General features: G+C 39.0%; 1 protein-coding gene across 1 annotated transcript; it reads left to right on the forward strand.

Annotated features, from left to right (window-relative positions):
- Positions 1-593: 593 nt before the first annotated feature.
- Positions 594-20491, forward strand: LOC134800587 (protein Cep89 homolog). The gene is made up of 14 exons (XM_063773077.1): positions 594-781; positions 871-996; positions 1787-2045; positions 4856-5031; positions 5424-5661; positions 10364-10499; positions 11088-11218; positions 11731-11835; positions 12011-12304; positions 16645-16804; positions 17634-17801; positions 18417-18567; positions 18914-19101; positions 19447-20491. The coding sequence occupies exons 2-14, from the start codon at positions 967-969 to the stop codon at positions 19604-19606; spliced, it is 2196 nt and encodes a 731-aa protein (XP_063629147.1). The 5' UTR covers positions 594-781; positions 871-966; the 3' UTR covers positions 19607-20491.
- The last annotated feature ends 1158 nt before the right edge of the window (positions 20492-21649 follow it).

A 21649-nucleotide genomic window follows, 5' to 3' on the forward strand; every position in this document is an offset into this window, starting at 1 on the left:
CTTATAAATTAAATAAATTCCGCGGAAGGGTGTAGTTCTAATTTGTGGTTCCCATCCACTGAAAATCAATTTCGTTGTATTTGTATAAAGGAGTTCAAATAGGTATCTGCTCAAAAAAAACTTAAAGTGAAATAAAATATAGGTACTTACATAGCAAAATACAGAGGCTGGTTATGGGCTGGTTAGTTAATTTTTTTGGAATATCTTTTGGTCTATTAAACATTTGGATTTAAAAAATTGTTTTAGAAATACAATTTTGAAACTCACGTAATACTTATGCAGCCAGTGCAGGAAATCCTGGAATTTTAACACCATGGTAGCACTAAGAAACACTATACTTTTTATGTAAATTTCATAAAAATTTATAACATAGTAAAATTAAGTGCAAGATACGCAAAACTTTAATAAAATAAAAACAAATGATGAAAACAAAACGATTATACATATTAAATTTTTCCCGCCTCTATCAAGTAACTGGCCAAAAATAAAAATGCACCTAAATGGCAAAATTTAACAGTATCCGTACGTGTAAAACAATGTCTTAAATAGTTCGAACCCAGTAACTATGGCAACCGAATGTCAAAATACCGGTGTTTACTATTACTACTTGATTACTGCAATAGTAAAAAAATCAGAGCTAAACTCAAATGGAAATAATAAATATGCTGCAAATAGAATCACCTCTTTCATAAGTTAAAAAATGACTGAATCTGAATAGTGCTTATAGTACAAACCAGTTATTATACTTTAGCGAAAAGTTTTGTCAATACATTGTTCGCGTGTAAGTATTGAACTTTTGTGACCTACTTAGATTTCATTTCACATAAATACGTGGCCTACAAATTATTCGGAACACGCAAATCTTTTCAGCGTTGTCTTCGTCGGAACAAAGAGCGGAACTCTTCCCTTTGTTGTGTTTATATTCAATATGGGTGCTAAGATTTCGCTTCTTGAATCTAGGTGACGATGGAAGATGGTTTTTATCAAAGTCCAAAGGTAAATTACGTTTTTATTAAGAAGTTAGGTATGACTGGTTCCAAGCTATAATGTTTACATATAACATACTTGAATTAATTTAACAAAAAGATCATTATGTTTGCATGTCTATTGAAATCATGTTTTTTGTTACTCTTTATTATAGTCAAAAGCAAATTTGAGTCTTTAAATTACGTAGAGCAGCATAATGAGTTACTTTATTTGACCTTAGATAAACTGTGTTTTATTATTACCAGACATTGTAAATTTTATAGCATTTTTGGTGCAGCGGAGTGGTGTTAACGGAATTGGTATAAACAATTTCAACCCTAATTATTAATTACCGTTAATTACGTTAATATTAACCTTAATTTACCATTTCAGTTGGAATGATCTATACTAATTCCGTTAATACCACTCCGGTGCACCAAAAATGCTATAAAATGTACGATGTCTAATTATTACACATGAAGGTACTAGTGGATATTTACAGTGGTTTGGGTACAACTTCTTCACGCTTAAATCTCTCAACTGATTTAGATGCAATTGCTAGCATCAGCAGCCTTCTCTTCTGAAGTTTTGAGCTAATGGCCAAACATTAGCCCATTGCAGAATGGGGACTTTATACATACTTATGAATCAATTTCTGGGGTACCACACTTTCTATCTTTGAAATGATATTACTGGGTGAACGACTGATATGTGTATGATGCTACGATGATGTTTCAATATATTAAAAATGTTACATGTATTATTCTAAAATCATCAGTATTTTCAAATTGCTGTTAGCTCTTATTTCACATCTTTACAGACATCTTCAATACAAAGAAAGTCCAAGAAATGTTTAGTTCACATAAGTCCGGAGAAGCTAACATTTTCCGGCAACTTCACATTAGACCACAGACTGTTTGACATTCAGGGTACAGGAAAACGAGCCAGTATGAGACGAGACATACTCAACACCGTCATTAAGAGGACCGAGTCGAAGCTACTGGAGGGCACTGATGAGGTTCCGTGTAAGCTGGTTGATGAGAACCCTTTGTATGAAGATCCTCGTGATGTTATTGCTGGTATGAATTTTCCAATAACAATTTTAATATTGTATGAAAATAAATTAAGGTCCATTTACAGATGGTAGAAAATGCATTAATAAATATTGCATGTAGTCAACAGACTTTGCATAGGGTAAAGTCTTCAAGTAATGAATAATTATTTCATTTCATTATGTATACAGTTACAATACACATCTAAATTTGATGTCATATTTAGATCTGAGAAGAAGCACATCAGAAGCACTGTTCTTACTTGTTTATTTATGAAAGCCAAGATTTTTAATGTTTAATGTCAGATGTTACTTTCACAAATTACTATTTTAAAAGTAGTAGTAGTAGTAATCACTTTATTGTACACAACACAGGTTTACAAAAAAAAACAACGGGTTGCACTCCGGGAGTGCCGACAGAAGTGAAAACTCAATGACTAGTCCAAAATGTCTGCAGCACTATGTATAATTGACCCATCCTCCTTTCTATTGGAAAACTTTAGTTCCGAAATTGCTGCCCAGTGAGCTTAAATTTGTAGCGTTAATTGTTTAAAATTCGAATAGAAATTGTAAAGTTATCTTGCAGACCTTGCATCTAAATATATTGGTCATGATATTTTGAGTTTTATTCACCAGTACTAGAGTTCACTTTTATTAGCGATATCATCAAGATGTAGCTTTATTGAATTATATTGGAGTGATATAAAGTTAGAATGTAACTGTGAGATCCTCGTATTTCAACCCGTACAAGATTAGAACATTGAGCTTTATTGCTTAATATAAAAGTCCAGTTTTAAATAATTGACCTGATTATGATACGTTATGACTAAAGTTCTTTGGTGAATAACATTGTCCGTCACACATAACATAAAGTCACGCAAGCGCCCTGCGCCGCCTACATGAAACAGCAGGCTCAGGCATACATTTTCGCCGTGCGGTAGAAAGAGAGGAGAGACGCCTTAAGCGTTACGCCTTACGCTGTCTCGAGTTTATCATTTTTTCCCCACCTCAAAAAGTGCTCAGCGCCGCTAAAGAAGTTTTCACTTCAAAAAAACAATGGGTTGCACTCCGGGAGTGCCGACAGAAGTGAACTCAATGACTAGTCCAAAATGTCTGCAGCACTATGTATAATTGACTCATCCTCCTTTTTATTGAAAAACTTTAGTTCCTAAATTGCTGGTCAGTGATCTTGTTTAAAATTCGAATTTCAAATTTGTAGCGTTAATTGTTTAAAACTCGAATAGAAATTGTAAAGTTACCTTGCAGACCTCGCATCTAAATATATTTGGTCATGATATTTTGAGTTTTATTCACCAGTACTGAAGTTCACTTTTATTAGCGATTTCATCAAGATGTAGCTTTATTGAATTATATTTGAGTGATATAAAGTTAGAATGTAGGGGAGATGTGTACATAATGATCCCTCAAGGTGAAATGATCCCCCCTCTTATCTGAGCAACTACTGATGCCATCAATCTAAATATGCATTAAACGTCTTCCCCGTGACCCCGCCAGTTGCCTCTTAAAGTGTCATGGCAGTATGAGCACGTAGCGTGATTATATTAGAAAATAATTAAAACATATACGTCTAATCTACGGTAGCCTATTTTCCGAATTCCATTACTTTTAGCATGTTGCGTTTTATTCAAATTATGTTTCATTGTCGGATCTTGATCTGATGTTTATCTATACTTTAAGGATGTTTATATTGAAGAAAGTTGAATTTAAAGTTATATTTTTGTCGATATTTCAAATTTGGTGTTTGAGGTCAAATGATCCCTTTTCGTAGGCGTAAAATGATCCCTGAAATAATTTTACCCCCTAAGTAATTTACTATGAGCATTTCCTGTATAGGCCATAACATATCATGTCCCGAATTTATGTGCGCAAAGCCACTTACTTCCGAAAAAATGACCTTAGGAAGAAATACTAAGGGCTCTTAATGCGAGTAAATTATGGATTGCCTTTTAAAATAGCAAGCAAAATCTGTGCCCCTGGCGGCGTTAAAAATAAGGCTAAAATAGAAAAAAAAAATAGCACTCATCTTCTGAAAATAAATAAACGCTGGAATCGACTGACTTAAATGATTAAGACGAAGAAATCTTGATATTATAAAGGAATCATCTGTGATTATTTTAACTCTACCCTAGGGATCGTTTTATACACACCTATGTATAAAATGATCCTTTACTAAACCTTTAGAAAACATAACATAATTATTTAAATATATAAAAAACACGAGAAATAAGTATGCAGAGACTTAGTTAAGTAAATGGACTATTCATAAAGATAAAGACCTAAATCTTGTGTTTTTGTCTCCAACTGTGAACACAGTAAAGTTTCTCCCTTAAGGAGATCATTATACCCACATCTCCCCTAACTGTGAGATCCTCGTATTTCAGCCCGTACAAGATTAGAACATTGAGCTTTATTGCTTAATATAAAACTCCAGTTTTAAATAATTGACCTGATTATGATACGTTATGAGTAAAGTTCTTTGGTGAATAACATTGTCCGTGACACATGACGTCAGCGTTACGTTACGCGTTACGCGTTACGCTGAATCGAGTTTATCATTTTTTCCCCACCTCAAAAAGTGCTCAGCGCCGCTAAAGAAGTTTTCACTTCAAAAATTACAGTAATACTGAGGTTACACTAACAAAAAGTGGGAAAAAAGAATACTTATGCATGTTTTCCATGCAAGTTGTAATAATTATAATTAGTAACAAAAAAATGTGACAAGCATTATTTTCTTTGCTAACTCTACCTTAACCAAGACCACTTACCACTATGTATCCAATTTGTAGTAAAATACAACATTAAATATTTTCCACGTAGGCGCGAAGCCTCCGAAGCCTCCACGGAAGCGCAACATACAAGCCGTGGCAATAACCTCTCCCCCACCAAGTCGGGAGAGTAAGTCGCTCCTCAAAGAACAGAAGAAGAAACTATCTAAAAAGTACGAGGGGCTCATCACCACTCTTATTAGTAGGTGTGAGGAGAGCGTCATCACGGTAAGAGTTTACCACGTGTATATAGATGAGAAGATCAGATCAGAGCTTTGACTGTAACGTCACACAGACTTGTCGGGAGAGCAAGTTTCTGCTAAAGAACAGAAGACGGAACAGTCTAAGAAGTACGATTACACCGGGGTTTTATAGATCAACTGCCTGCAAAAAGCGGCAAAATTAATCACACTGGAAAACCTAAATAAATCTAATGTGGTGTATGTGGTGTGAAGTCAGCAACTAAATCAGTCATAGGTACTCTGATTTTCGAGTATAAGTTGATTATTGATTATCTATTACATTTGTGTACTAGCCATGTGAAAGATATGCTTTATAAGTACCTACCATTTTTTTCTATAGCCAATAGCCTTAACTCCAACATCTCATTTTTTTCGCAGATATCCGAGAAAGACGCCTACATCCTAAAGCTAAAAGACAAACTGAAGGCAGTCCTCGAATACAACAAACTATTTGCAGAAGAGAACGATCAGCTGAAGAACCAATACTCGACCCTCGTGCAATATGTGGAGGAGTGCAAGACGGCGCTCAAGGGGGAGAGAGAGAGGAACAGCGAGCTGGAGGCCAGGTGCAAGGAGCTCGGCGATAGGGTCAAGCAGTTGGATGTGCCTGACAAAGGTATGTTCTGTGAAGCTGTATTTATGTTTTGGGGCTGAAGAACCAATACTCGACCCTCGTGCAATATGTGGAGGAGTGTAAGACGGCGCTCAAGGGAGAGAGAGAGAGGAACAGCGAGCTGGAGGCTAGGTGCAAGGAGCTCGGCGATAGGGTCAAGCAGTTGGATGTGCCTGACAAAGGTATGTTCTGTGAAGCTGTATTTATGTTTTGGGGCTGAAGAACCAATACTCGACCCTCGTGCAATATGTGGAGGAGTGTAAGACGGCGCTCAAGGGAGAGAGAGAGGAACAGCGAGCTGGAGGCTAGGTGCAAGGAGCTCGGCGATAGGGTCAAGCAGTTGGATGTGCCTGACAAAGGTATGTTCTGTGAAGCTGTATTTATGTTTTGGGGCTGAAGAACCAATACTGGACCCTCGTGCAATATATGGAGGAGTGCAAGACGGCGCTCAAGGGGGAGAGAGAGAGGAACAGCGAGCTGGAGGCTAGGTGCAAGGAGCTCGGCGATAGGGTCAAGCAGTTGGATGTGCCTGACAAAGGTACCTTTAGTGGAGATTTATTTGTTAACAACGATGATACTCAATATGATTTGGGTCTTTAGTGCTGCTAAGAAATATAATACGTACAGTCACGGTTCACGGACTTTAATTGTTGAGCCATTTAGGGTTGACTTTACATTGGACATTTCATACTGTTGATATTGACAACCAAATTAGCTTGACCAAGGTGTGGCTCACTCCGCGATTTCGTCGCGTCGCTACAAGTACATGCGGCCACACCAGTTTTGGTGTCTAGCAGTAGTAGTTGCCGGCCTGCCGCGCACCGCTATGGAACGGACGCCTGCTCGTGCTTGTATCTCTCGTAATAAACGCGTTTTGTTAGAGAGTGAACCTTATGTACCTAGTACTGTTACTTATTCTGTGCTTGAACCTTAGATGGATAAACAATTAATCTCTGTGACCGTACTATAATGGTAGATATTGCTACGCGTTAAGGCGAGTAAATTAAGAAGGGTGTACTGGAGAGTTTCACTGGGGTCGAGCAAGCATCGTGTTGATAAGATCGAGGAACAGTCTTCCAAAAGCTTGAAATTCGATGATTTTCGTCGTTTTTACCTTAATTAAAAATATGACACTATCCCTTTTAGTTTTTGCACTGTTATTTGTTCTAAACAGTGTTGGCCGAACGTTAATGCAATTGACCATTAAAAATTAACCATTGAAAAGGTTAATTGCCATTAACCATTAACCATTGAAGGGAAATAAATTATCAATTGCATTGATCATCAATTTGCATTAATATTAATTTATTTCGAACCACTAACAATTAAAAATAATTAATGGTTATTGCTTTACAAACCATTAAAAATTAAATCAATTTTGAATGAAAATTAAAAATGTGATTGATAATTAACAATTAACAAGAATAAACATCGTAATTTTTGTCTCTGTATTTTTATGCAGGGTTTTCCCATACGTTCCCCGCGAAGACAAATGGGAATTCACCCATTATTGGTAATAATGGGTGCTTATTGGTGTATTCCCATTTGTCCCCGATTCGCGTGACCTACGCCATGCATGAAGCTATGACAAATGGGAATGTTTTATGTGAATGAATATGAACGGCGGGGAACAAAAGGGATACACCCGATATTAGTGTTCCCATTTGTCTCCGCTCCAATGAGATGGGGAAAAATGGAAATATTTCTGTGCAGCTTCTTTTCCCATATGTTTATATACACTCATTATAGGTGTATTCCTATTTGACCCTGCCATATGTGAGTTGGAGACAAATGGGAAACGGAGACAAATGGGATTTATATGCAGAGCCTATTCCATCTGTTCCAGTTGGGAACAAATGGGAAAACATCAGAAAATGATGTGTTCCCATTTGTCCCCACCTTATTGGTGTAGAGACAAATGGGAAACGGGGACAAATGGGATTTATATGCAGCGTCTATTCCATCTGTTCCAGGTGGGAACAAATGGGAAAACATCGGAAAATGATGTGTTCCTATTTGTTCCCACCTTATTGGTGTGGAGACAAATGGGAAAAGGGGACAAATGGGATTTATATGCAGAGCCTATTCCATCTGTTCCAGGTGGGAACAAATGGGAAAACATCAGAAAATGATGTGTTCCTATTTGTTCCCACCTTACACACACTCATACACACTCACACCCATCACAAAAACATCAGAAAATGATGTGTTCCCATTTGTCCCCACCTTATTGGTGTAGAGACAAATGGGAAACGGGGACAAATGGGATTTATATGCAGAGCCTATTCCATCTGTTCCAGGTGGGAACAAATGGGAAAACATCAGAAAATGATGTGTTCCTATTTGTTCCCACCTTATTGGTGTGGAGACAAATGGGAAACGGGGTAAATGGGATTTATATGCAGCGTCTATTCCATCTGTTCCAGGTGAGAAAAAATGGGAAAACATGGGAAAATGATGTGTTCACATTTGTCTCCACACCAATAAGGTGGGGATAAAAGGGAATGTTTTATATGAATGAATATGAACGGCGGGGAACAAAAGGGATACACCCGATATTAGTGTTCCCATTTGGCTCCGCTCCAATGAGATGGGGAAAAATGAAAATATTTCTATGCAGCGTCTTTTCCCATATGTTTATATACACTCATTATAGGTGTATTCCTATTTGACCCTGCCATATGTGAGTTGGAGACAAATGGGAAACGGGGACAAATGGGATTTATATGCAGAGCCTATTCCATCTGTTCCAGTTGGGAACAAATGGGAAAACATCAGAAAATGATGTGTTCCCATTTGTCTCCACCTTATTGGTGTAGAGACAAATGGGAAACGGGGACAAATGGGATTTATATGCAGCGTCTATTCCATCTGTTCCAGGTGGGAACAAATGGGAAAACATCGGAAAATGATGTGTTCCCATTTGTCTCCACACCAATAAGGTGGGGACAAACGGGAAATATTTATATGCAGTCTTTTCCTATATGTTCCCCGAGGGGACAAATGGGAATACACTCATTATTGGTTATAATGGGTGCATTATTGGCGTATTCCCACTTATCCCCTATCCACGTGTCCTACGCCATACATGAGAGAAGGGACAAATGGGAACACATCATTTTCCCAATGGGCTCTGCATATAAATCCCATTTGTCCCCGTTTCCCATTCATCTCCAACTCACATATGGCAGGGACAAATAGGAATACACCTATAATGAGTCTATAGAAACATATGGGAAAAGAAGCTGCACAGAAATATTTCCATTTTTCCCCATCTCATTGGAGCGGAGACAAATGGGAACACTAATATCGGGTGTATCCCTTTTGTTCTCCGCCGTTCATATTCATTCATATAAAACATTCCCATTTGTCCCAGCTTCATGCATGGCGTAGGTCACGCGAATCGGGAACAAATGGGAAAACATCGGAAAATGATGTATTCCCATTTGTCCCTTCTCATGTATGGCGTAGGACACATGCATAGGGGACAAGTGGGAATACACCAATAATGCACCCATTATAACCAATAATGGGTGTATTCCCATTTGTCCCCGCGGGGAACATGTAGGAAAAGACTGCATATAAATAATTCCCATTTGTCCCCACCTTATTGGTGTGGAGACAAATGGGAACACATCATTTTCCGATGTTTTCCCATTTGTTCCCACCTAGAACAGATGGAATAGACGCTGCATATTAATCCTATTTGTTCCCGTTTACCATTTGTCTCCACACCAATAAGGGGGGGACAAATGGGAACACATAATTTTCTGATGTATGTCCATTTGTTCCCACCTGGAACAGATGGAATAGGCTCTGCATATAAATCCCATTTGTCCCCGTTTCCCATTTGTCTTCAACTCACATATGGCAGGGACAAATAGGAATACACCTATAATGAGTGTATAGAAACATGGGAAAAGACGCTGCATAGAAATATTTTCATTTTTCCCCATCTCATTGGAGCGGAGACAAATGGGAACACTAATATCGGGTGTATCCCTTTTGTTTCCCGCCGTTCATATTCATTCGTATAAAACATTCCCATTTGTCCCCACCTTATTGGTGTGGAGACAAATGTGAACACATCATTTTCCCATGTTTTCCCATTTTTTCCCACCTGGAACAGATGGAATAGACGCTGCATATAAATCACATTTGTCCCCGTTTCCCATTTGTCTCCACACCAATAAGGTGGGGACAAATGGGAACACATCATTTTCTTATGTTTTCCCATTTGTTCCCACCTGGAACAGATGGAATAGGTTCTGCATATAAATCCCATTAGTCCCCGTTTCCCATTTGTCTCCAACTCACATATGGCAGCGACAAATAGGAATACACCTATAATGAGTGTATAGAAACATATAGTGTAGAGTCTCATGTTAAAATATGTATCACGATCTGATAATTCACTGAAGCTTGTATTAATAGTTATTTTTATTTATAATTTTAATAGTTCCAAGCAAAAGTAACATTAATTATTAGTTTATGAAATAAATTATTTAATTCCATTAAACGTTAATGCAGATTGACAATCAATGTAATTAAACGTCTCAAACTTCAATTCTAACTAATTTTAATTATATTGATGCGTAATGCAATTGATTAATTGCGGAATTAATGGTTAATGCAATTGATTAATTGTTAATTAGAATTAACCATTACGGCCAACACTGGTTCTAAAGACCTCTTTAAATTTTAGATCGCGTGGAAACAGCGATCCCACTAGTGGAAGTATGCATGAGCTGCAGCAGCCGTCAGATCCTGCTGACGCAAGCTCGAGAGCACACGCACAGGATGCAGAGAGACATGCAGGCACTCAAGGATGTGCTCTACAGGTATCAATCAACCATTTGTTGTGCTTATTATACCCTCCTTAGGCCCTGCCATACTTACTTACTTACTTCGGTGACGCAACAACCAACAACCAAAAGTGAGTCCGGACCTCCGACACCAGATCACGCTATGCTTCTCGGTCTTGAGATAGCTCTCGCCAGTCGCCATGAGGTTGAGCAGGTCTTGACGTCTTGAGTTACTACGTCGTTCCAGCGGTACGTAGGACGTCCAATCGGGCGTCTCCCATTTGGGTCCTGCCATACAAATGAAACATCCAAAATTTGCTACTGAAATTTGAACCTATAGTGTAGGAAATAGAGTTGATTTCGCGTTGTTTGAAAGTTGAACAAAACAAAGAAAAAGCGTCTATGTTCCAATTGAATATGATTTAAATTCCATCGAATTGGAGAAGTACTGTAAGTAGGACCTTGGGCCTTATGAGGATAAGATTTGTATAAATTGTGCTGAAGATGTGAAGTCTAACTTAACTTGATGGTCCTCACGGGATGTGCTCTCGTCTTGTGTGATGTGTGCGTGTGTGTCTGTATGTGTGTTATTTGTACGAATGTTGTGTAACTTATAATTTCCAGATTAAATGTCCAATTATCGAGATACCAGGAGAAGCTCCGCGCCAACATACAAAGTCTGGCGACGGATAACAAAGCTGATAAATTCGACCTGGACTCCCTCGTCACCACCAGTCTCGGGTACAAAGGGCCAGGTTAGTACCTTTTTATTTACGTTGGGAAAATGCGATTACGCATGTCACCTGAACCAGGGGGGATGACGGACTAACCAGTGGAGGACTACCGTCTAAAACCACCAACCAGTGCCGACTCCGCCTTAGATGGGGTGCCGCAGGGTCGCTATCAGCATTCGACCGCGTGCAGGCAGGTTAGTACCTAGGAAGAGAAGAGGCTTTCATTAGGAACACTTTCCCTTAGTTCAGTTATTTGCCTTGTTTATCTAAAAAATGCTAATTTGATTTTTGCGTAGGTAACCCTAAAATAGATTAATTTCGAGATTCTAAGTTTTCAGAAGCATTTAAGTGACGCACACGAAATGATATTAAGGCCCACTTGCATCATTCCACTAACCCGTAGTTAACCGGTTAAACCTGGAGTTACCATGGTTACCAGTACAATTTGACACTAGGTTAACGGTTTAACCGCTTAACCCCGGGGTAGTGGGATGGTGCAAGTGGGCCTAACAAACATTTTTATTTTATTTTAGAAGTTGGCTACACTGACGATGCTCAATCGAAGAGCGGGACGGAAGATCAACCGCACACGTCTAGGGTCGTCGATCTTTCTGGACTATTGAGTGCACAGGCTTTAGGTAAGAAAATGAAAGATATATACTGCTGTCTGCTTTAGGCGTGGTGCCAAGATTGGCTTGAATATGTAGCTAACCGGTGAAAACAGAGTCAAATTGAGGATATTTTAAGTACATTTTCGGTTACTTACCATTAATGATTTAAAAAAAAATCCTAAAGTTACTGTGAAATTTACAGCGCCTCTATTTGATGCATATCAAGAAAACCTACAAGAGAAAGATACCCTCATTCTAGACTACGAGAAACAATTCGAAAACATCAACAAGAAATCCAAGCAGATCGTGGCCGAAAACAAAAGCTTGCTCGATAAGGTGACAGCCCTAGAATCGGAGTTGGCGCAAGTGAGACAGAGCTACAAGAAGCTGGGGGTGGAGAAAGAGACAGGCGATATTGAGAAAGCTACGTTGTTGGAGAGAGCTGAAAGGGCAGAGTCCAAGTTGAAAAAGGTTTACGAGTTGTATGAAGATAAGAGTAAGTGAAAATTTAGTGACCATTTTTTCACAGAGTTATTAAATATGTTTTAGCCCATGTAGCGTGCGTGTAGCTTGCCAAGAACAGAACCCATAAAGGGATCTTTTACGACATGTTCGTGACAACTATTTGATAATTCTAAAGAGAATTTGAAATAGAGGCGGATTGTCAAAGTAAATTATGTAGCCACAATACATTTCCTGCCATCTTTCGACAGAAGATTAAAACTGATAGAACCCCATTTGACTTTGATCCTTATTCTTTCACTGATATGTGTTAATTTGTTAAATATTGAAATTAACGCCTTCTACTCGACAGTAGGCCAAAGGTATGGTGCAATTTTTTTGAGCGATGGCGCCATAACCTTTGGCCTACTGTCGAGTAGATGGCAGTAACTCTCTATACACTCTATTCTCCTTGATAATTGACCGAAGCGAAGCGAAGGTCTACGTTTTGACTCGGGCATTTTGCTTTCGTATGTCCGGATGTTCTCCTCTACAGGTCGCAATTCTTAACCGATTCTCGTGAAATTTTGTGACCGAATTTTATGACTAAATAAAATTTTTTTGTCAATCCGGTTTTTTGATTTTTTTAAAAATGGGGGAGTCATGATACCTGGCGCCTAAACAAATAGTGGTATCGATATCATAAGAGTTTTTTCTTTTAGAGACATGTTTACAGAGTTAATAGCAAAAAATGCAGAAAAAAAATATCGCTGGTTTAGGCGGTATTGAGATATTTAGTTTTGTATTTCCGGATGTTCTCCTCTACAGGTCGCAATTCTTAACCGATTCTCATGAAATTTTGTGACCAGATTCTATGACTAAATAATTTTTTTTTGTCAATCCGGTTTTTGGAAATTTTTAAAAATGGCGGAGTCGTGATACCTGGCGCCTAAACAAATAATCGTATCGATATCATAAGAGTTTTTTCTTTTTGAGACATGTTTACAGAGTTAATAGCAAAAAATGCAGAAAAAAAATATCGCTGGTTTTGGCGGTATTGAGATATTTAGTTTTGTATTTCCGGATGTTCTCCTCTACAGGTCGCAATTCTTAACCGATTCTCATGAAATTTTGTGACCAGATTCTATGACTAAATAAAATTTTTTTGTCAATCCGGTTTTTGGAAATTTTTAAAAATGGCGGAGTCGTGATACCTGTCGCCTAAACAAATAGTCGTATCGATATCATAAGAGTTTTTTCTTTTTGATATATGTTTATAGATTAAATGGCCAAAAATTCAGAAAATTTGTATCGCTGGTTTCGGCGGTATTTAGATATTTAGTTTTTACTTGAGAATGAGTAGCTAAATTTCCTCAGCTTTAGTAAGAACTATCATGGCGCATTTTGCAAACGTTCGCTTTTTGGTTTGCATAGGGAGGTCCCTGGTTCCATCCCCAGTAATTGTATGCTGCTTCATAACTTTTTGTATTTTTTTATACTTAAATTTCGTATCAATTGTTGTTTTTTATTTTATTTTGAAAAAATGAAAAAAAAAATCGTATTTTTTATTTATCAAGCGCGGGCTAAGCGCATTCGTTTATTTTTTGCAAGAGATGATGGCTTTTTGCGCTTTAAAGAAAATTTGATTCTTGAATATACGGCGCCATACCTTTGGCCTATGCTCGTCTAGATGGCGACACCATTTTATATTTAACAATTTTTACTCATATCAGTAAAAGAACATGGGTCAAAATCATATGGCGTTCTAAAAATAAAAAAAATCATTTATCCATACATATATACATTTATTGATTTTTTTTTCATTTTCATTTTAATCCTGTATCGAAAGATGGCAGTAAATTTACTGTGACTACAAAATTTAGTATGACAATAACCCTCTACTACATATAGGGACCGTGCGCGTTGGAGGGTCTGCCATCTTGTGGCCTGAATCGGAAACATGTACATTGCCAAAACAAGTTCTACCATCTACCGTTCTTGTAGGTTGTAGGTACGTTTCCTTATGCATAGTAGGTTCTGTCATCTTGTGGGCTACATCGGAAGCATAAACGTCACATTTACGCCTCACGCCAAAAATCTGACGGCTCCTATGCTACCCCCTATAGTTCACGCACGCCCACTATAGGGACCGTGCGCGTTGGAGGGCCTGCCATCTTGTGGCCTGAATCGGAAACATATGTGCACATGTACATTGCAAAAGCAAGTGCTACCATCTACCGTTCTTGTAAGTACGTTTCCTTGTGCATAGTAGGTTCTGCCATCTTGTGGGCTACATCGGAATCATAAACTACACATCTACGCTTCGCGCCAAAGATCTGACGGCTCCTGTGCTGCCCCCTATAGTTCATGCACGTCCCCTATACACTTTATTCTCTTTAGATTAGATATTTAAATTCTTACTCAAGAATAAGTAACCAAATTTCGTCAGCTTATCTAAATGCTATCATAGCGCAGTTGGAAAGACGCTTACAAGCAAGGATATGGGATAGGTACCCGGTTCGATCCCCAGTAAATGCAAATTTTTTTATTTATTTTTTGCACTTAAACATCGTATTGCTGATTGATCAAGCGAGCGCGAAGCGCGAGGTAAGCGTATTCGTTTGAGTTTTTGTTTGAACATTTTTTAGCGGTTTTAGTTCAAGGGCATGGCTGTTCCAGGAGTCAGTTTCCACTTACGTTTATAGCATGGGCGGTCACCATCCATAAATCGCAGGGGTTAACATTGCCTAGGGTAGTGGTCGACCTTGGGCTCAGGGAACTAGCTGTAGGTTGCTCGTACGTTGCGCTTTCCCGGGCTCAAAGTCTAACTAACAATAATGTTAGTTAGACTTTGAGCCTTTTAATTTGGATCGCCTCGCTTAAATGGCCCATAATTTCCGCAAATCATTTTTTCTTCGAGGCAATTACTCCGTTCTCATTTTTTCCCAGTGGAATTTCTTCGCTTTATTTAATTTTTCGTGTACATTTTTTCATAAACTAAATTTTCCTTTTCTCAATTTATTCCCTTTTCTTTTTAATCCTAGTAGTTAAAATAACCAGTAGGTTTTTTTTTCACTAACTAAATATTCTCTATCTCCATATTTTTTAATGCTAGTGGTAAAAATAACCAGGGTTTTTTCAAATAGGTAGGTTAGGGTTATTTTTTTTGATGACCCTAAAAACGAAACTGCTCCCAGAGATAGGTAGGTTAGGGTTATTTTTTTTGATGACCCTAAAAACGAAACTGCTCCCAGAGATAGGTAGGTTAGGGTTATTTTTTTTTTTTGATGAGCCTAAAATCGAATCTGCTCCCAGAGATAGGTAGGTTAGAGTTATTGGCTGACAGCGTTTGGTTTTTTACTTGTAGTTTTTTAGATTATGTTTTAATTTTAGTGTTTTTGATATTTGTTGTATGTGAAATACCTACAAGTAACAAATATAATTACTACACTATTAACATACAGTAACAAGAAAATATTATCCTAGATATTTAAAACAACGAAAACTATAAAGAAAAGATTAATTTAAAAATATTAAAAATAGGCGATTGCGGAAGAAAACCATTGGGAAAATATGGGAACGGAGTAATTGCTACCGAGAATGAATGATTTCGGGAAATTATGGGCAACGCAAAATATGAGAACGGAGTAATTGCCTCGAAGAAAAAATGATTTTCGGAAATTATGGGCCACACTCGCGCACGAAGCTTCTTAGTTGCAGTTTACAGGTTAATTCAAAGGTAATGTTGGTTTCCTAACATAAGTAGAGTTAGACCAAGAAAAGTCTGCAGAGATTTTGACACTGGCACAAATAACATTGGAACTGCGTGTGCTATCAAAATCTCTGCAGACTTTTCTTGGTCTAACTCTATCCACTTTTCTATACAATTAGTATGGCGACGTGTATACTTTAGGGGCATCGACCGTACACTGACATCGGGATGATATTTTTATCATGTTATTTAGTAGTCATCGTGCGTCTCGCTTGCGCCAATACATGTACGGACAAGAACGAGTGAAATGCACGATAACTAAATGACATCAGTTAGATGTCTTTCTGATATCAGTGTAAGTTGGAATTGGCCTGTTAGCCAAAAATTGTTTCGTATGTCCATATGTTCTACTCTACAGGTCGCATATCTAAACCAATTCCCGAATTTTGTAAGCAATTGATAGTTCAGTTTTTATGGTCAAATTAGATTCTCTAAATTCTTCAAAACAACGGAACCATACATTTATTCAGTTTTAAACTCAGCTCGCGAGGTCTACAGCTCACAGAGCCACTAGTTCTAAATCGGATTATATTCTCACACGAACGAATTATAGGCAGGTGCCTATACTGCCTATTTGCACTTTAGAATCACGGGCTCATTTCAGCCTGTTTATTTTTGATCAGTGGCAGCCATGATGCGCGACTACGAGACGGTCCACCGCGAGTACTTCACGCTCAAGCACGCGCTGGAGGCGTCGGACAGCAAGATGGCGGCGCTGGACGCGCTGCGGGCACGCACTGTGCCCGCCGACCTGCACGAGCGCCGCCTCGACCACTGCAAGCGGTAACGCATCGTTAGCGATACTCCTCGGCCACCATACATTGATTAAAATAAGCATGGCAGTCGACGTTAGCGTCGAGCGTGCACGCTCGGAGCTAGGGTTACGGCTCGGCCACGATATTGAGGCGACTTGCGACGGCGGCAGCGACAACCATAAGTGGGAGCGAAAGGTCCGATCGCTGTCTTGCTCCAATGTCGTTCGATGAGGCGTACAGCGTGATGTAAAGCTTCCAAGGTCCAAGGGATTTGAACTTCCCGCTTAAACATCCACTCGGTTTGCACAGACACGGTACAGGAAGCGTTGGACATCAAGATAGTTTACTCTTCACCTCCTTATTTATAAAACTTTACGAGCCTGATATAGTTAAATTATGTTTTATTCCTTTCTTAACATATACGTCAAAATGACAGATAAACACAAACGATTCACAGCTAATTCAGGTCAGTAAGAGCGGTTTCGCACTACGTCCGATCGGAATCCGGTCCGAACTCGTGAAAATATGGTGCGTAGTAGCCGTAGAACTATTTCTATGGTAAGTTACGCACCGCACACGTTGAATGACGGAAAGAAATCGGATGACGGAGATCGGACTAGTGCGTAACTTACCATAGAAATAGTTCTATGGCTAATACGGACCATATTTTCACGGGTTCGGATCGGAATCGTTTATGAATAACGCCATTAGTCTATAGACCCATTTTTGTTCTACAGACGTGGTTTTGAATAGCAGCTAAAACTCTCGTAGCATTATTCGTAACTTCTTCTTACACACCTCTTGAAACTCCATTTTATACACATTATTTAAATACACAACACCTTGCATTGTAACAGGTTGTTAGAAGAGCTGAAACACCAGTACGGCATGGAGAACGAGCGCAAAACTGAGCAAGTGGCCAAGTTGCAGCAACAGTTGCGCGCCGCCGAGGAGCGTTGCAGCAACGCGGAGAAAGAGCTGCTTACCGCCAAGGAGGAGTTGACTGCGGCGCTAAAGAACGTCAGGTGAATATTATCAATCAATTAATTTATTTCAGACCATGTCCATAGTGTTATCATGAGAATGAAAATGTTAACTGACTAATGTTAATTTTATGATTAATGATGACACAATAGGGTATTTTCTTACTAGTCAAATCAGTTACTTTTTTAGAACTGTCAAAACGATATGCTTTATATGAAACATTACATCGTGACGTCACGGTCAACTCGCCTACTTTTTATATTTCTATCCGATTTATTAAATAGAACTTGTGTTTAAAAATAACTCCTATCTGTGTTTTTCTAACAATTATCTGGTGCTTTATTTCATGCATGGTGTAAAATAATTTATTTAAATACAGTATAATACCCTATTGGTTTCATAATGAGGTGAGGGAGTTGAGATTTTAAGTCTTTGTATGTAAGTTTGTTTCCTTGAATCGTGTTTCAGTAGCGTTGAACTCTGTTGAGTATCAGATTTTGATAAATTAATGTCAGTTAATTCATTTTTATAGGCAGAGGGACATAAGCTAACACACACATTATTAATAGAATTCCGCAGTGGGGGAACTTCTATGCGAAAAAAAAGATACTTACTCAGAGGGGTGAAAAGTAGTCAAAAGTATTTTTTTTATTCAGGCTATATCGCAAAGCGGCGGTGATATTCCGTCACCGCATGCGCAGCGCAGCGGCGCGCGCCTCCAAGGCCAAGCGCTCCGTCAGTTCGCAACACGCCGAGCCGCTCAGGAGAGCTCTAGACACGCTGGAGCGGATCAAGAGAGAGATAAAGGTGTGTACCTTATCTGCTACGGTCTGTGTACCTTATAGCGCGTTACCAAGCGCTCCATCAGTTCAACACGCCATTAAGCCGCTCAGGAGAGCGCCGGACACACTGAAACAGATCACGATCCCTCGTGATCAAGATGTGTATTCTGTACCTTATATGCTACGGTTTGTGTACCTTATAGCGCGTCACCAAGGCCAAGCGTTCCGTAAGTTCTCAACAAGCCGAGCCGCTCAGGAGCATTGGACGCGCTGGAACGGACCACAAAGAAATGCAAAGGAAAATTTAAAATTCGGTCAGGCTCCATATCATACACAGACCAGAGGTTAAAATAGATGTCTGTTTGTTTTAGGAAGTGAAATCCCGCGCTCACTCCTCCCTCGAAGAGCTAGAGCGTCGCATAGTGGAACAGGAGCGGCGCGCGAGCTCCGCCCAGCTCGAGTATCGGCGCGAGCTGGAGCGAGCTAATCTCGCGCTGGAGCACAAGGAGGGCATCATACGGAGCCTCATAGACAAGGTGGCCGACGTCGAGGAGGTCAGGTCAGTGAACCTTGAGTAGAGAATTCATCATTATCATTCACAAATCATACTCTTATTACAGTCATACGTTGCCATCTCCTACCGGAGGTTAGCGATCTTCACACTTTATTTAAGGCTGCTCTAAACGAAAATCGAGTGCTCATCCCGAACCACATCGAAAGGTTTTTGAGCCAAGTTGTTTTCCGTTTGCCTTTTCGTCTGCGCCCCTGTTGCTATCACTGTATTTTGATTCACAAACGTTGGCGCGGATTTTGTTTGAGAATATTGAGAGTACAGTACAAATTTCGTACCAGCTCTTATGAATCGTCCAACAGATTGAGCAACAGTTTTTGACAATATCAACAGGCTAAGTCAAACCAACGCGCACCGACTGCAGGGCATCGTGTCGGACTCATCCCCGGAGCGGACCGCGTCTGACCGACCGGAACGGACCGGCGTTAAGCTCGTGCCCGGCCCTGGCGGGTACTTTCAAGAGGATCGGGGGAAAAAGAAGGGCAAAGGATAAGAACAGATAGATGATTGGGAGTCTTCTAAGGATATTACGATACTAATACTTTACATAGGAACCCATAAGAATGCTAAACAGAACGCCAAATATCGCTTTGATATAAAGGTGAATGCAGTCCATTAGCTGTTAAAGAGTCCTTCAGGTTATATGTAGATCATCGTTGACACGTGCATAATTGTTTTCCATCGTATTTTCTCGGAAACGTTCGTATTTGCCATGTTACTTCAGTCAACCTCTGTACTTTTTGTACGGAGACTGACTGAAATAGCAAGACACGTTCGTACGTTTCCGTGAAAATACGATGGAAAATAATTATACACTACAAGACAGTCATAAAACGAGATAAGGTCTGCTAAAATGTTTAGACTAGTAAAGTTGACAGGTTGTAGCTGTCGATAGCCGTCTGCGGCTTCTGCATATTAAATGAAAGAATTCAAATAAACACGAAGGACGTAAATTCACATGCCTACTGTACATATTTGTCTACGCTTGAAAATGTTTTGCTCATTCCGTGAAAATAGTGTTTAGCATAAATGTGTTGTTGTAATGGTTCTCAAGTCTTTAAACTTGTTATGTCGTCGACGTTTACAGGTGTTCTATCCGTTGATAATCGTATTTAAATACCTAAAGTTAAGTACCTAAAATATTTCTATGCCATGATGTATGTCAAAAACATAACGTGAAATTTGGACACCAAACGCAAGTCAATTAATTCATCCTAGTCATAGATGTAGAGTTTTAGATTTCAGCGGAGATCGGAGTTTATAAGCTTTTCAAGTATGTATTTAGAAATTTTGAAAAGAGCTATTTAAGAGATATATGGAGATGGTTCAAGATGTGCTTTTATGTAGACTGGAGCAATATAGGAATGTAGATAAATTACTGTTTTGTTTAGTTTTATTTTACACTAACGACCCGCCCCGGCTTCGCTCGGGTTAGCAAATTATACACTGAAACCTTCCTCAAGAATCACTCTATCGATAGGTGAAATCGCATGAAAATCCGTTCAGTAGTTTTTGAGTTTATCGCGAACATACACACACAAACAGACAGACACGGCGGGGGATTTTGTTTTATACGGTATAGTGAGACTCGGTGCCCACTTTCGCGTTTGCACCTTGCAATTGGAAAAGTGCAACAACAAATTTGGGTCAACACATGCTAAAAATACAATAGTTGCCACTTTTCCCCCAAAAGATAAACGGGAGCCAACATTATAGTGGTGATTTATATCGTCTGAAACTGGACCCAGCGTATTTTTTGGCTAAACCAAAACTAAGCATTTGTTTTACCCATATTCTACAGAAAATACAAACGAGGCCGAAGTAGAGTCTGTTCGGAAAGAGAAAAATCGTGGAATGTATTGGGCCCCATACATTCCACGACTCTTATCTTTCCGCACAGAGTCTTCCTATTTGTATCTCTGTACCCACACATGCCAAATTTTTACGTCAAAAAGGCAAATGCGATGAGCAAAAGACGATACATGACATTGTGACGTCATACCTACCTGCATAAGCGTTCAATTATCTCAAAGGCTGATTTATTTTAATTTGTGACGTCGACTGTTTCCTTGCACCAGCATGAGCCGTAGAAATTATTCATCGAGAGAGTTTACTTAAGAAAGCTCTTATTTTCACACGATGCTGGATATTAAATCGTTTGACAGGCGCACAGGGTTTTAAATTAGTTTTGGGAAAGGTAAAGAGTTTGCAAAACGTATTCACTGCGTCTGTTCCTTATTGAGAAAGGTCTTAGTTGGTACTTAGTTGCGAGACGCATTGTCAAACGCATGTTTCTACTTTGTTCAGTTACAGTTTAAAATTTCAGTACATATTCGCGTAGTCATGTTATTAAACTAAGTGAACATTTGGTGCTGATGTTTTCGTAACAAATGAACGATATGGCTGAAAGTTAATAATCAATCAAATCCTAAAATTTTGTACTGTCAGTGATCAGTTACCTATATGAAAGCTCCTAGTTTTAAACTATGAGCAATCGGCCGGAAAACATTTATAATGAAAAACTAGTGAAATGAAA

This window comes from Cydia splendana, chromosome 20, assembly GCF_910591565.1.
Source record: "Cydia splendana chromosome 20, ilCydSple1.2, whole genome shotgun sequence".
Lineage (NCBI taxonomy): Eukaryota > Metazoa > Arthropoda > Insecta > Lepidoptera > Tortricidae > Cydia > Cydia splendana.

Bases quoted from the DNA above. Each gene is read 5' to 3' on its own strand.
- LOC134800587 (XM_063773077.1), top strand. From the start codon at position 967: ATGGAAGATGGTTTTTATCAAAGTCCAAAG. The intron at 10,500-11,087 runs GTATCAATCAAC...TATAATTTCCAG, and splicing joins CTCAAGGATGTGCTCTACAG to ATTAAATGTCCAATTATCGA. The intron at 16,805-17,633 runs GTAACGCATCGT...GCATTGTAACAG, and splicing joins CGCCTCGACCACTGCAAGCG to GTTGTTAGAAGAGCTGAAAC.